At 42.1% G+C, this 11671-nt stretch overlaps 1 protein-coding gene across 1 annotated transcript; it reads right to left on the reverse strand.

Annotated features, from left to right (window-relative positions):
- Nucleotides 1–9617: 9617 nt before the first annotated feature.
- On the reverse strand, nucleotides 9618–10848 carry LOC114223638 (V-type proton ATPase subunit E 1). Its single transcript, XM_028122638.2, has one exon. It carries the CDS (start codon nucleotides 10786–10788, stop codon nucleotides 10108–10110), a length of 681 nt encoding a protein of 226 aa, XP_027978439.1. The 5' UTR covers nucleotides 10789–10848; the 3' UTR covers nucleotides 9618–10107.
- Nucleotides 10849–11671: the final 823 nt, after the last annotated feature.

The following is an 11671-nucleotide window of genomic DNA, read 5'->3' on the forward strand; positions in this document are numbered from 1 at the left end:
CCTTCAGCTCAGGTCATGATCTCAGGGTCCTGGGATTGAGCCCCGCATTGGGCTCCCTGCTCGGCGGGAAGCCTGCTTCTCCCTCTGACCCTCTCCCTGCTTGTGTTCCTTCTCTCGCTCTCTCTCTCTCTCTCTCTCTGTCAATTAAATAAATAAATAAAATCTTTAAAAAAAAAAAAGAGTGGTGTTGCCTTAGTCCAAATCTGGGGCTACCACAGCTGAAGTTGGAGCACTGTGGGATGCTACAAAGGGAGGATCTCTGTAAAGGAGCTGGAGCCCAAGAGAAGACACAGTCAGCACCAAAGATGACAACTGAAGGAAAGGGAGAGAAAGGGGAAGAACAGTCTGGCTTCCCTCCTCCTCCCAGCCTCTGTTTCCTGCTAGTGCAGCCCAAAGCTACACCTGCCCAGAAGCCAGAGATTGTAAGCAGTTGTTCCCTGCCAAACAGGGCTGAGCAGGAGAAAACAAAGAATAAGATCTGACAGCAAATGAGCAAATGAGCTAGTCTGACCTCACCAGGAAGTTTCGGTAGGCTAGTGCGGGATCTTGCCAAGGGAGTTGAATATGGGGAGGTAGAGACAGTGATCACAGACATTTTCTGAATCAGTACAGTACAGAAGGAGGACAGATATATAGGATAATTGGCAGGAAAAAATATGTGAGATCTAAGAAGAACGTTCTGAGGATGGAAGAAACCAAGTGCTGACAGAATATAGTCAATGGGGAGTGGGGGGAAATGAAGGAAACACGACGCAGAGAAAGAGCATTTGACAATGAGAAGACAGAAGTAGACCTAGGGAGAAGAGAGGACATTCTTGGACATATTCACTCATTCCATAAACGTTTCCTGGGCATCCATATGTGCCACGCACTGTTCTAAGTGCTTGTGATGTACCAGCGAATAAAGCAAATAAAAATCCCTACCCTCACTGAGTCTGAATTGCAGTACCGGGGAAGGCAGGAAGAACAGGCAGAAGAATGTATGACCCAGCAGGATAAGTGGGGAAAAATTACGAGTGGTCATATCTCGAATTAGACACAGGAGGATATGTTAAATGCCACAACAATCCTAAAATTTTGGCGGCTAGACACAGTGAATGTTAATACCCCCTCCACAGTTGATCCAGGGTAGGTGGCCCTGGCCAGACAGCCCTCCTCCAGTGACTCAGGGACCCAGGCTTCTTCTATTTTGTGGCTTTGCCCTCTTCTAGATCCTCAGGAATCCTCTCCATTCCACTGGAAGAGAATGGAAGATGGAGCTTGGAAGGGCTTTATGAACTAAGCCTGGAAGTGAAATACATCACTTCTGCCCACGTTGCATTGGCTCGAATTCAGACATCTGGCCACACCAGACCAAGAGACGTTGGAAAACGTGTTTCTAGTAGGAAAAGAGAAATGGTTTGCTGAAGAACGAACCAGTCTCTGCCACAAACCTCTTGGCCTTGATTTTCTCAAGGATAGAGGAGGGAAGGGTGAATTGAATGGCAGTTTGCTAAAAATGTGCTCAGAGATTGAGAGCAGATTCAAAGAGAGTGGATAACAGTTGGAACAACTCTGAGAGGAGAACAGACTAGTAAGTGAAAGGACTGACAAAAAATGTTGAGGCACTGACCACAAGTGAAAGTCTTAAATTTCTGTTGGCAACAATCAAATGTGTGATGTCTTTGAGCCTCAAACTAGAAACCTCTAAATCACACAGCACCAAGTACCTAGCACAAAGCCTGACCTACAGTAGGTGCTCAATGCTTCATGACTGAATGGATGGATACGGGAAAAGATGGGCACATGCAGAAAACCTTAACCGGAGAGCCGCTGAAGTTGACATGAAATCCACAGGGCTCTCATCAGTCCCTAAGAAAATCTGCATTTGGGAGTATCTAAGCATGTGAAAAACCAGGCTGTAGCATCCCGACCCCCTTAGTACTTCCTGTCCCTAACACGTTGACTTAAAGGTGCTACTGATGGCAACATTCCTGCTTACACTGAGTCTAGAAATGGCTTCTCTCTCTTTTTTTTTAAAGATTTTATTTATTTATTTATTTGACAGAGAGAGACACGGCGAGAGAGGGAACACAAGCAGGGGGAGTGGGAGAGGGTGAAGCAGGCTTCCCGCCGAGCAGGGAGCCCGACGCCAGGCTCGATCCGAGGACGCTGGGATCAAGACCTGAGCCGAAGGCAGACGCTCAACGACTGAGCCACCCAGGTGTCCCTAGAAATGGCTTCTCTTAAAAACCTCCCTATGAGGATGCTCACTCTAGATGGAGGAATGCCTTGACTTTTCAGCTACTGTCAGATACTCCCTAAGTGCAGGGAATTCTGAAGCCCCCCCGGCCTTACTTTACCTATTTCTCTTGCTTCCCCAGGTTCGCCAGGGGAATCCTCCAAGGAAAGCATTCTTGGGAGACTTCAAATCAGGACTCTGTTATAAGCTCAAAGTACTTTGAGCACATGATAACAACTCAAGGCAGTTAGACAAGAGCTCCGAAAAGCAGGTCAATAGTTAACAAGAATAAACAGACTGTCTGTTACACTAGCAGCCAACACTTCCTGCCTGGAGCATTGGGATCTCAGTTTAACATTGTAAGAAGTGACCCCCCAGAACACAACATAACTTCACCTTGTAGGTGGATCACACAAAACAAACAAACTGGAGACATGAGGATTGGAGGAGAGAGTATTATAGGAGGAAAAGCATTTAAAATGGTGTTGCTATAATTTTTTGACAACATAATTTAGAGGCTCTTTCAGTCAAGTACGTCTACACCTCAGTCCCTCTCCACCTCTTTTCCCGCATGGTGTCGTCTTGGCTGTCAATTATTGGGAGGGAAGGCTGTTCCTTAAAAGGCTTTTAAATGATATTAGAAATGACTGGAATTGCACCTAAAAGCTCTTGAAAAAAAAAGAAAAAAGAATTCATCTGCTCGTGTTGCATAAAACACAAGGCCCTGTCCTGTTTCTTTGTGGAGACCTGTGTGAAAGCCAGAAGCAAAGCCTGAGTACAGGTCATTAGGGTAAGGGAGAAACGAATCGCCGGCATTGTTTCCGATCCACATTGAGGGCCTTCTCCAACCTTTGGTAAGGCGAAAATACAGGGAACTATGTGGGTGTACCTCTCTTTAGAGTCTCAATGTGTCACTGAAATGTTGCATGCAACCCTATCCCCCCAAATGCATGAGGAGCGCCGTGTAATTTAAAATAGCTGCTTCATAAAAGAAAAAATTCGTCCACTCAAAATTTTCCAAGTAATCGCCCCCCCCAATTTGTGTGTTGTTCCTACTTTCCACCCATGTGGGAACGGTGGCATTTGCAATCGTCGACGCACCATCACTGCTGATGATGGTGTTCGTAGTTAACCGCACCATCACCGTGAGTGATGCTCACACGACTCCACTCTTTCTTATGACCAACATCTTTGAGAGGGCCAACAGGGTTTGAAATGATGCAGACTCTCTCAAGGATGCTTGTGGACTAGCCCTTCCCTCTTGTCCACCCAGCAAGCTCTTCATCTTATGAGACATCAAATGTGGCCTTCGTGACCTCTGACAGATTATCTCAGGAAGGGTTGGGCAGATGCTCGTCTGTACTTGAACATGGACTCATGAGCATTTATTGCATGGTAGCAAGCACTCATTTGGTTGTTTGGTTTTCCCACTGGACTCCTTGGGGAGTGATTTTATCTTATTCTCCTTTGAATCCCTACAGCTAGCCCTTTAATGTGCGCAGAGAGAGACCCTGCACCAACTAAAAAAGGCTCATCTGACCTGCTGTCCGGGATGAGTGGGTCCCCATCTCTGGCCCGGTGCCAGAGTCAGCTATGCTGGCCTGCAGCTGCAGAGGGGAGGTGAGCTGTGAAACAAGTTGCATACCTGTGATGACAGGAGGGAGGCAAGACCTATTTCAGCATCACCTTGAACATTATATTGGGAAGAGCTGGGCAGTGTAGACCACACCAGTGCATCACAGCTGCTAACACGCGCAGAACCTGGCCACAGAGATAATATCTCATCGCCCAGGGAATATGATGTGCTCCCCGAAGGGACCTTCGGAGCCATGGAGAACACAAAGAATATGATGCAGTTATTATACAAGCATCTAGACAGATATTCATCCATTAGTTCCTTTATTCATTCAACAAGTATTAAGCATACTGTACTAGATTTATGGCAAGTGCTAAAGATACAAGATTAAATAAAAGAAACCAAGTCTCAGGGTGCCTGGCTGGCTCAGTCTGTACAGCATGCAACTCTTGATCTTGGGGTCATGAGGTCAAGCCCCATGCTGGGGAGTTTAAGTAGAGTTTACTTTAAAAAAATAAATAAATAAATAAAAGGAACCAAGTCACTCCCTTCGTGCTGCTGATATTCAAACAGGTGGCAGCCATGCTGAAATTTGCACTTGTCTTATATAACCAGGACTGGGACATTTTAGGGCTGGTGACACGGGTCTAGCTGTTGAAACACGCTTGTTATAGGGATCCTCTCTTCTTCACACCACTAGTCATTCTAATAACTTTTATTTCAAAATTTGCTTTATTATCAATAATTAAGCTATATGTAAAGATTACGAAATCCAAATCCTGGAGAATAAAAGAGTAGATTCAAAAGCTGCTCCCTCAGTCCCAGACACTTGCAAACATCGTCTAACTCGCTTCTCACAGCAATGCTAGACGAGGACACTGAACACCGTGTCACCTTTGCACAGAGGACAGTGAGACTCAAAGGCGCAAGTTTGCTTTCCTCCAAGTCCTAGGATTCTAAGATTCAAACTCCAGGCCATCTGGTACCAGCATCCTTGCTTCTTCCCCTACACCTTCCTAAAATGGCTTTGAAACATCCATTTGAATGCCCCTTTTAATCAAGGAAACACCACTCAGTGCTCCTAATGTACACCTATTTGCTCCAACCTCCTATTTAGGTACACCAGTTTTATGACTACACCTTATAATCTCCTTCTAGCTCTGCAATCATTGAGAGTATTAAATGAATTGAGCATCTGCCCTCAACATTATTATTCTGGATAAGAAAATGATTACCAAATTCATGCCTAGGAGTTCACCTTTCAACATTCATTTCATCAAGATGAGTAATTACCCAGGCGGGCAGTAATTAGGTAATTAGTAAAACTAGTTAATACAAATAGCATATTAATATAACCAAATAAATGCTAGTATAATTTTTATAATTATTATGGCATATAGGTCTACCCGGGTTTTTTTTAGTAAAAGACACATAATTTCTGGGCTACATATGGTGCAATTTCAACTTTCATATGGGAATGCCTTTTGACATTCGTGACCCTGCAGAGTAAAAAGGAGATTGAGACAATTATCTCGGGTACTGAAGCAAAAGGCAGCTTGCACTAAAATTATCTGCCGAGTCTTTGCCGGATTTTTCTATAAGTGGTTACTACATTCTTTTTTTTTTAAAAAAGAGCCATCCTATAGCCTTGCACCTAAGCATCCATCCATGGTTGGGAACTGAAAATATAATATTCTAACAACGATCTCATCAGGACAAACAGCTGTGTACACACGCAGAGTATTCTCGAACTCGTAATATAATCCTAGGCTTAATATTTACTGCCTCCCCCAAAAGAGACTTATCTTTATCAACACCACCCCCCACACCCAGAAACCTACAGCAACTATAATGAATAAACACATTCATGAGAAAAAAACAATCATATCTTGATATGGTATACACACATACGATACTAAGCTACATTTGTATTTTGGGTGGTAGATATTATTAAGATACAATTGACCATATCCTGTGCTGATTTCACACAAAGTGCTTACCAATCTTAGGATAGTCTTGTAATAGATACTGATCCGCACCCAGGATACGTAACAATTTATTAATACAACGCAGGAAAAATTTTCATCTCCTCTAAGTATGAACTGCCAAATGGTTTATATGTATTTATAAAGCCTGTAAGCCAACTATGACTAGCTATTGCCCCAAATATTAGAGCACAAGCAGCATGAAAAGTAATTTGCAAACCCTCAAATGGGATCTGGTTTGCAGTTCTCTTATTTGAACTAAGCTCTTAGGACCATTAGACTTTATTAGTGTCCATGAATATAAAATAAGACCCCAGACATCCAGCCCTTCCTATAAGGGCAGAAACCCAGGATCAGTCAATATTTTTACATGCTGACATACAGAGTGAAGGCATATACATGAAAACGGATTTACTAACTTCCACAGTGTCACTCCTTCCTATTAGCCAAGGTTTTGTGTTTAGCTACAAGTGTAATTTTTGCAATTTTTCTAAAGGCAACTGACCCGTTCAATGTAATCCAGTCTCACTCAGACTCTTACTCAAACCTCATTACTATACAAAGCAACCAGAAATGTGCTTGGCTGCCCAAGCCCACGAAGTTCCATTTTTCCATGGTTTTTCTGTTTCCAAGAAGAGTGATCATTTCTGGAACGATAAGCTATTTGTTTGAATTTCCAGTCTGTAAATTGTGAAGAAGGTCTGTGGGTGTGAAACAAGAGAAGATAAATTGCAAATTGGAGCTAAAGAAAAAATAAATACAAGAATTTAGTTGAATCTAATTGTTTTCCACATATCATGGTAACAGCTATTATCCTGCCTTCTGAATTTATGTCATCTGTGCATTTATCTATATTCCTATTTGTCTGTCACCTATCTGTCTTCCACCTGCCTGTTAGCGTCTATTTATTTGGCACGGCAAGTTGTGCTGCCTTTGTCTGCAGAGAAGAAAGGAAGGGGGGAAATGACGAAAAATCTTGGTGTAGCATGAATAGCAACGAGGTAAGGGCTGATGCCTGATGTGCGGATGAATCCTGTAAATGAAGTGGCCCTTGAATTAAATTAATTTAAAATCTGGCAAATATTACCCGGCATGTTTGTCAATGTGCTGTATAATTATTAATTTGTTCATTGAGGCAACTGTATAAATAAATAGAAAGCAGAATGCCATGATTAAGCAAGCATTGAAAATCCAGGGTCAAGGAGCCCCGCAATACGGGGATCTCAACAGCTTTCCTGGGTCCTGCTTTTACATCTCCTCGTAAACCCATACGTCGATAACAGCAAATTAATTGGCCCACATTTAGATGCCAACAGGGCTTTTGTATTCTCAGTGCACATTTTTGTCTTCTCAGAGTGAGATGTTAGTAACGGGGGTTTTAATATTACCCCTACGGGAGCACCAGAAAATCTTAACAATTTCCTTCACTAGAGTATTTTCATTAGCGCTAAATACCGTGCAATTTACATTTGAAATCAGGTGTAGGGGTGAGCAGAATGTGACAAGACACGTGTTGCAGTGGTGCTTTTTGTTGTTGTTGTTCTAAGTTTCTGTATTTACTGCCAGGGAGTCTCAGAAGAAAAGCGTGCAAGTCCAAAAGGAAATATTTATCGATTTCTCCTTGCCCTTACTTTTAGGAGATGAAAACTCAATCTTATTCAAATACTCAAAGGACACACTTAAAACGGGCCTCTTTCACCAAGAAAAGAGGACACTTAGGAAAATAATAATAATGCACCTAAGGTGTAATTGAACTAAAAATCACCTGACAGCTGTGAACAGATCTTCCAGGAAGGGGTAAATATCCTGTAAGGGAAAGGACTAGAAGTTAACACAAACACTAGGCTTCTAAGTTGATGTCTATGCAGCTCAAATGCCTGACTCTGACTAATTAAGATCTAAATTATGAAAAATTCACCTACTGTTATTTTTATTGGAAATCTAGACTGCGAATGGATTTCAAATGGAGAATGTGCAGGTAAATAAGCTCAACTCTGGCTAATGTCATTTCAAATCCACAAATATCCCATGTCCTCTCTTGGAAAGAATAGCAATTAACGTATATGTTGCATCTGGGCCCTGTTTATACCATTCTTTTGCACACTAACCACTTGTTAGAGTAAGATCTTCCAATCTGATTGATGTTTGAGTTCTTGAATGTCTTAGTTGAGCCTAAGTCCTGAGGAAAACAAAGCCAGGTGAGTAGCTGTGATAGCTAGCACTTAGGAAGAGCTACTTGGTGTCACCGAGGGTTCTAGGTGATCTGCATAAATTCATCCCATCTAACTTTCCCACCAGCTCTAAGATGTTGGTGCTATTCTCTCCATTTGACAAGGTGTTGAAACTGAAACATAAATACATTTGTAAAAATTCAGGAACAACATCTTATTGCATTCACTAACATCTCTCACCAAGACAACGTCTCAAGTGCTATGGAATTGGAAGAGCAAATAAAAGCCTCATTGATGACAGTGGAAATTAGCCAGCATTTGAACTTTAAGTACGGCAGGCTCAGGAAGGTGTCTGGATGAATCAAAGACAAGGCTAGCCTCAAAATTTGACCGAGTGAGTGTGAAATTTGTGTTTACCATTTAGAAAGTAGCCAGGCTACTCCTTGGTCTACTACTATGCTAACAGATTAATGAGGGTGCATTTTTTATAGCCTCATGTTCCCAAACATGTTCCCAAAAGAGGGCAAGGACAAGATAATAGACTAAGAGCAGGTGAGTTTTCTAGTCCACTGGTTCTTATTTTACTGCACATCAGAATCACCTTCTAAAAATCCCAAACCCCAGACCACACCTCAGTCCAACTAAATCAGAATCTCTGGACTCGGCCTCAGGCATCAGTAAAGTCTTATTTAAATCACTAAGCATAAACATTAAGCTTAGCATAAGCACCAGTGAATACAAAAGAAATACACAATTTCTAATAAGATTTAACTATTAACAAATCCCGTATCAAATCCCATAACAAATCCCTTAAAACATATATTTAAGCACTGTGGTATGAGAAAGAGTCAGAAAATTCCAGTCACCTCTGCTACTCTATCATCTCTGACCTTGGGTAAATTCCAGAACTTTCTTAAAGCTCACTTTCCTCTCCGTAAAATAAAATCATACTTATTTATCTTAACTCACAGAGAAAACAGTGTCAATATTTTTCAAACTTTACAACCTTCCTTTAAAAAAAAAAAATCTGCTTCATTCTTTCAGATCTTCCAAGTGTAACCAGTCTTAATCTAAATATAATTCCTTCCCCAGGCCTTAGTTGACCAACTCGACCTGAACCTTTCTTGGACTTTGCACCTCCAGGGACCAGGAGCCAGTTAGCATTAAAAGTGCATCCAGGATTATTTCCACAGCTGTCAGCTCATCTCTTTCACAGTCCCTGATGGTTTACTGACTCTGCTTAAACCATAGGAGAACAAAATAACCTCATTTGGCCTTCTGATCAACTAGTTCATCTTTATTGTCTTCGTTCTGCCTTCGTTCCTTCCCATAGCATGACTTCCACCAACTCGCTACAAAAAAACTTCCAAGGTTATTCTTCATCAATCACAAAATGGTAGAGGGAGGAAATCCTGAGCTTAACAGTTACATTAGATAAACAAAAAACCCTACAGTCAAATTCCAGGTTCACCACTTAAGAGTATAGGCAATGTACTTAATTCCCTTGGCTTCCTCATCTTGGATATAAATGCACCTATCTCTTAAAATTGTCAGAAAGAGAAAAAGAGAGTCATGTTTCTGAAATCAGGGATGTATCGTTTCTAATTTTATTTATTTTTTTCCATGTAAACCTTTTGTTTTAATAAATAAGACCGATTCATGGCTTAGATTCTAAATCACATTTACAGATGAGGAACGCTTCTAGGCCCAAACAGGTGAACAGTGAAGCTACTAGTGCTGGCAGGAATGCATGCGCCCCATGCATCTGAAGCCTAAAGAGCACAGACTGAATGTCAGAGAACACCACACACATCAACCTCTAGAATCAAGAACGACAGCAGAAGATGAGAGGAAGAGCAGAGACTCGGGGAAGCGCTGGTAACCACCATCTGATACCCTCACTTTCATGCTACAGAAGCAAATGTAAGTTGTGCTCCTTTCAGTAAGCTAAGGAGGTTTCCTGATCATAATACGTGAAACTTTCTCTCCTGTTAACAATTAGGCCAAGGGCATTAGCTACAGAGAGGATCCACTGATAAATACAGAATATTAGAACAGCGAAGGGGAAGCCACAGATATCTTGTTTCTTCAAGTATCAGAAACTTCCCCATGACAGAAGGAGAACAGTGAATGAACTCCACCTCGCCCAAAGGTTTAGTCCAAAAACTTCCTGTTGGCATTTGCACCAAATAAGGCTCCCCGTACTTCTGGCATCATCTGCTGGGCTATGAGATCCAGCCGGCTTTCTAGGGTATTGGAAACTTTTATTTTACGATCCCCATTATAGATCTCAACTCCACCAGCTATTTCCTCAGGCAGGTAGGCCTCCTGATCAATTTGGACATCAACATCTTTTTTGGTGGCAATTTTGTACATAGGAATCGCTTTTTGCACTGCAGCCTTTACCAGAGGGAAATCCTGCTTCCTGCAACGAACAATCATTCGAGGCTCTAACAATTGGTACAAACCCTGAAGGACCAGTCCATCCAGCAGCACCTGGTACCTGGTTGTATCTTTTACCACTTTGCTGAGTCTCTGTTTTGCTTCATTTAGTAGGTCTGTAATAAGGTCATCTCTTGCTCTGAGGACTTTGAGCCTTGCTTGATTCATCAAATTAGACATCTGAATTTTCTTCTGCTGCTCAATCTGCTTTTCTTTCTTCTCGTAGTATTCCATAATCTTCAGTCTTTGGGTTTGCACAAGACGACCTTTCTCAATGTTGAACTCTTCCTCTGCCTTCGCATCTATTTCCTCCGCTTTCTCATTGGCTTCTTGTTCAATAAAAGCCATCATATGCTTAATCTGCTTTTGCACGTCAGCATCGCTGAGGGCCATGGCGAAAGCTCTGCTAGGCCAGAGGCCCACTGGCTCTAGCTTAGGCTGGAAGGGGGCTGTGGAAGGAAGAGGAAAAGAAAAGCCCTCGTTTCTAATTTTAAAACAATGATAAGTGGATGCCTGGGTGGCTCAGTCAGTTAAGCATCTGCCTTCAGCTCAGGTCACTATCCCAGGGTCCTGCGATCGAGTCCCACATCGGGCTCCCTGCTCAGTGGAGAGCCTGCTTCTCCCTCTACCTGAAGCTCCCTCTGCTTGTGTTCTCTCTCTCTCTCAAATAAATAAATAAAATCTTAAAAAAATAATAAAACAATGATAAGATCTATCCAATACAACCTTCTCCAAGGAGTCTTGCCACAGGTTTTTTGCTATGATCCAAAAGTAGCCAGAATATAAATTTTAATGATATATTTTACTAAACCCAATAAAAACTGAAGTGAAAATACAGTTGCTTCTTTACATTTCTCTCCCCTGTTATCTTAACACAAGGTCGAATACACTCAGGAACGATAGAACCCAAAGATCTCCGGGGCGCCTGGGTGGCTCAGTCTGTTAGGTGTCATTATCTCAGGGTCCTGGGATCAAGCCCTGCATTGGGCTCTCTGCTAGGCGGGGAGTCTGCTTCTCCCTCTCACTCTCCCTCTGTGCTCTCTCTCTCTCAAATAAATAAATAAAATCTTAAAACAAAAAAGAACCCAAGATCCCCAGTTTGTATAGCTTTTTGCTGTTTTCAAATCCAAGAGCATGTGGAATGTTCCTCTGGAATTGCCAAGTTTTCTGCTATCCTCTGGAGTTTGTTAGAACCTACTGGTTTTTATTTTTGTCAGGGATTTATGAGCAGTATACACAGAATCAGCTCCAGACCAAAACTGCCTCTCTTGGTATT

Source organism: Eumetopias jubatus, unplaced genomic scaffold (genome assembly GCF_037043125.1).
Source record: "Eumetopias jubatus isolate StellerSeaLion01/CBP00866 unplaced genomic scaffold, mEumJub1_p1.0 scaffold_11, whole genome shotgun sequence".
Lineage (NCBI taxonomy): Eukaryota > Metazoa > Chordata > Mammalia > Carnivora > Otariidae > Eumetopias > Eumetopias jubatus.

Bases quoted from the DNA above. Each gene is read 5' to 3' on its own strand.
- LOC114223638 (XM_028122638.2), bottom strand. From the start codon at position 10,788: ATGGCCCTCAGCGATGCTGACGTGCAAAAGCAGATTAAGCATATGATG.